The sequence below is a fragment of the Macaca nemestrina genome, chromosome 10, assembly GCF_043159975.1.
Source record: "Macaca nemestrina isolate mMacNem1 chromosome 10, mMacNem.hap1, whole genome shotgun sequence".
Lineage (NCBI taxonomy): Eukaryota > Metazoa > Chordata > Mammalia > Primates > Cercopithecidae > Macaca > Macaca nemestrina.
Genome location: NC_092134.1, coordinates 78,016,169 through 78,020,325, shown reverse-complemented (window position 1 = coordinate 78,020,325; position 4,157 = coordinate 78,016,169). Strand labels below are relative to the sequence as shown.

The 4,157-nt window shown below is 33.6% G+C and overlaps 1 protein-coding gene across 1 annotated transcript; it reads left to right on the top strand.

The window, feature by feature from the left end:
- The first annotated feature begins 659 nt into the window (after positions 1-659).
- Positions 660-1,595, top strand: LOC105474193 (olfactory receptor 6C76). Its single transcript, XM_011728681.2, has one exon. It carries the CDS (start codon positions 660-662, stop codon positions 1,593-1,595), a length of 936 nt encoding a protein of 311 aa, XP_011726983.2.
- The last annotated feature ends 2,562 nt before the right edge of the window (positions 1,596-4,157 follow it).

The window sequence follows — 4,157 nt, the reverse complement described above, 5'->3', positions numbered from 1 at the left end:
CCCCCGACATTTTAGCTAAATAGTAAAGCATTAGAAAAGTTTATGTTTTATTAATAAATTTCCCCAAAATAAATGTAAACTATGGAGACAGAATAAATATGCAGCAGAGACTGATATTAAATACGGAAGATATATCTTTAAAAGCAGAATTATGGGGCCGGGCGCGGTGGCTCACGCCTGTAATCCCAGCACTTTGGGAGGCCGAGGCGGGCGGATCACAAGGTCAGGAGATCGAGACCACGGTGAAACCCCGTCTCTACTAAAAAAAAAATACAAAAAATTAGCCGGGCGTGGTGGCGGGCGCCTGTAGTCCCAGCGACTCGGGAGGCTGAGGCAGGAGAATGGCGTGAACCCGGGAGGCGGAGCTTGCAGTGAGCCGAGATCGCGCCACTGCACTCCAGCCTGGGCGACAGAGCGAGACTCCGTCTCAAAAAAAAAAAAAAAAAAAAAAAAAAAAAAAAAAAGCAGAATTATGGAAAATGAGAACTATAAATGTGTATACATACACTATTTTATAAGTCCCACGTGCTTCTAGTCACAATTCAATAGTATTTGAAAAGAAAAATGTGCAAATATTTATACTTGTCTTTGGACTCATTGTTTTGTTGTTTTTGATGTTGATTTTATCAGTAATCTCTGACAGGAATCAATCATCAGAAATGAAAAATAGAACATCAGTGACAGATTTCATCCTCCTGGGTCTGACAGATCATCCACAACTACAGGTTGTGATTTTCTCCTCTCTATTTCTTACATATGTACTGAGTGTTACTGGAAATCTAACTATCATCTCCCTTACCCTGCTGGATTCCCATCTGAAGACTCCCATGTATTTCTTCCTCAGGAATTTCTCCTTCTTGGAAATTTCATTTACTTCTGTCTGTAATCCTAGATTTCTGATCAGCATTCTAACAGGGGACAAATCCATATCTTATAATGCTTGTGCAGCTCAGCTATTTTTCTTTATCTTTCTTGGTTCAACGGAGTTTTTCCTCCTAGCCTCTATGTCCTATGATCGCTTTGTGGCTATATGTAAGCCTCTGCATTATACAACCATCATGAGTGACAGGATCTGTTATCAGCTTATAATCAGCTCTTGGCTGGCTGGTTTCTTGGTAATTTTTCCACCGCTGGCCATGGGCTTACAGCTGGATTTCTGTGACTCCAATATCATTGACCACTTTACCTGTGACTCTGCTCCTTTGCTGCAAATCTCTTGCACAGACACAAGTACTCTAGAGCTCATGAGCTTTATTTTAGCTCTGTTTACTCTTATATCCACTTTGATATTAGTAGTTTTGTCCTATACTTACATCATCAGAACTATTCTGAGAATCCCCTCAGTACAGCAAAGAAAAAAAGCCTTTTCAACCTGCTCCTCACATATGATTGTTGTCTCTATCTCTTATGGAAGCTGCATCTTCATGTATGTGAAAACATCAGCAAAGGAAGGAGTTGCTTTGACAAAAGGAGTAGCTATACTCAATACCTCTGTCGCTCCTATGCTGAATCCATTTATTTACACTCTAAGAAACCAGCAGGTGAAACAAGCATTTAAGGATGTTCTGAGGAAGATTTTCCAAAAAAAGCATTGATTTGAATGCAATTTATTAATGAAATACACACATATTTTTTACCAAAGAATGAATAAAGATTTCAGTTTTAGTTCCTTTCTGTCTTTTTATTTGTATATCTTTTCAGAAACACAACTGTTTCTACTATTTTATTTAATGTTAAATTAAATACTAATGTATTTAATGTTCTTACAAGTCCTTATATGAATTTATATAGAAAAGTCATTATTAAATGATCTGATGCACATTCCCATGGTACAACTCAAAGAAGGAACTAAAGCCATTTCCTATATTAATCTATATACTTAAAATAATACAATTGTAATTATATTTATCACTGCCAAGCTTATTTCAACAGAATATGATAATGTATCATCTATGTTAAGTCACATAGGTGAATATATGAATGTACATGCACATGTATGTAGTCAGATATACATGTGTGTTTGTTTCTGTGTCAATGTTTGCGTATATATGTATAAATTCATATATTCATATATTCATATATTTGCATATATGAATATACATACATGTACACATTGCATGTTCATAATTCACATATATGAATATGCACACATATATACATATATTCTAAAGATATTATATTTGTATATAATATCTTTATATATTATAAATAGTACATATTTATAATATACTATATATGTGTGTACATTCATATATGTGACTATATGAAGAGTGACTAATATATTCACTCTTTCAGTTTTTTTTTCTTTAAAATGAAACTTAAATGAAACTTATGGGATATAGTAATAACTGGTATATGAACAAACTCTAAGAATTTAATAATTTAAATAGGGGAATTAATTTTTATCGTGATAATATTTAACTTATGCTTAACATATCCTATATAAAATACAAAAAATAAATTTCATGTTTGTCATTATGACAGCAAATTATGAATTAGAATAACCTTTATTAGTTTTTCTTTTGTTTTTAGATCAATTTATTGTGAATGCTTAAATAACAAAATCAATTAATATAACAAACCGTGTCATTAAGGATAATTTCCTGAGTATAGAAATTTTCTAATTATAGTTATTACTTAAGAAAAGTGTGATAGCATTTAGCCACATTTCTACAAAACATTTCTACAGAGAACTAGCAACATCTGGCTTGGGAATAATGCTCTCTGAGGATTTTTATCCAAGAATGTTATTTACAACTCAATAACCATGCAATATAGTAGCTTATGGTATTGTTTTCTGTCCTTTATCTGTTGTTTCAGACTAGTTTTGATACAATTTGCCCACTGTATTATGTGTGATTATATTAGTTGCCAAATAAATATCAAAATAAAACATGTTTCAGCAAAAAAAAAAAAAAAAAGATTTATTGGATTGATAATCTTAGGAAGACTTAAAAGTTCTGAATTATTCTGTTTAGCTCAGGAGTCAGAAAAAAGGATTCACATGTGCCATGACACCATCTTGCTCAATCTCACCTTTGTATACCTCTGTGTCTTCCTGTTTTTATATGTCATATCTTTATTGTTTATGTTTATTTTCTTCTTCCTTACTACAGATACTCTTTTGTCACATTATAAATAGACTTTGCACTCTCCCATTTATTCTTTTCAATTCATGAAACAATGAAAACAGACTCCCTATGACCAACTCCAACAGAAGTGTCAGTTGAAAAGAGTTGATTGACCCATCTTTGAGTAGGTGTTAGTCATCGACATTTCTTTGATCCAAGAGGATCAGTTATATGATTCTCGGCCATAGTGTGTTGGTTAGTGTATGCATGGTAGAGTTAGGCTGTTTGGGTTTGTAAGTCTGACTCTGTGGTTTGCAAGCTTGAGACTTTGCTGGCCATCCTTAAAGTGCTTAGTAATGTTAATTATATTATTATTGTCATTGTTATTGTAGTTACTGTTATTTACATGGCCTACCTGGGTCACATTGTTCTTTGAGAGGTGGAGTTGGGGGCTGGTAGTTATTCTTGCTTGAAAGTAAGAGAAAAATAATTCTTGAGTAAACAAAATGCCATTCAAACCTAAATCAGCCAAATCTATTTGGTCAATTTGGCTGTGTCGAAAGCATGGCTACCTGTAGATACAGATACTTACAAGGTAAGGGGCAAATGATAATGCATTCAAAACTCTTCAAAAACTGGCATCCCCTGAGTAAATTTATGATAGTAAAGGATTGACCTTATGCCTTGTCCAAGTGTCATATTTTATCTTGGATTCCTACCAATTACAGTCAAAAGAGAGTTAAATATAGAAAGCATAATGTTCATTTCCATTATGCTTTATGTGTAAGTAAACATTATAACTTAAAAATGGTTACTAGTGGCTGGAGTTTTCATGTTCCCTATGTAGAAAGCCACATTCTTGGCATCTGCATACTAGAGCAGCTAAGATTCTTTGGACAGTAAGATGATGTAGGAAATAATTATCATCGTTCATTTTTCATTGTGTTTGCTTGCTTTTTTTAACTAGATGTGAAAATACATGACAAATCATTCCTCTCCACGAAAGCACCTGTGATGTCCACACAACCCAAACCAAATGTTTTTCTTACTGGATTGCACTTTAATACTGCTAAATTCTGATTTGGA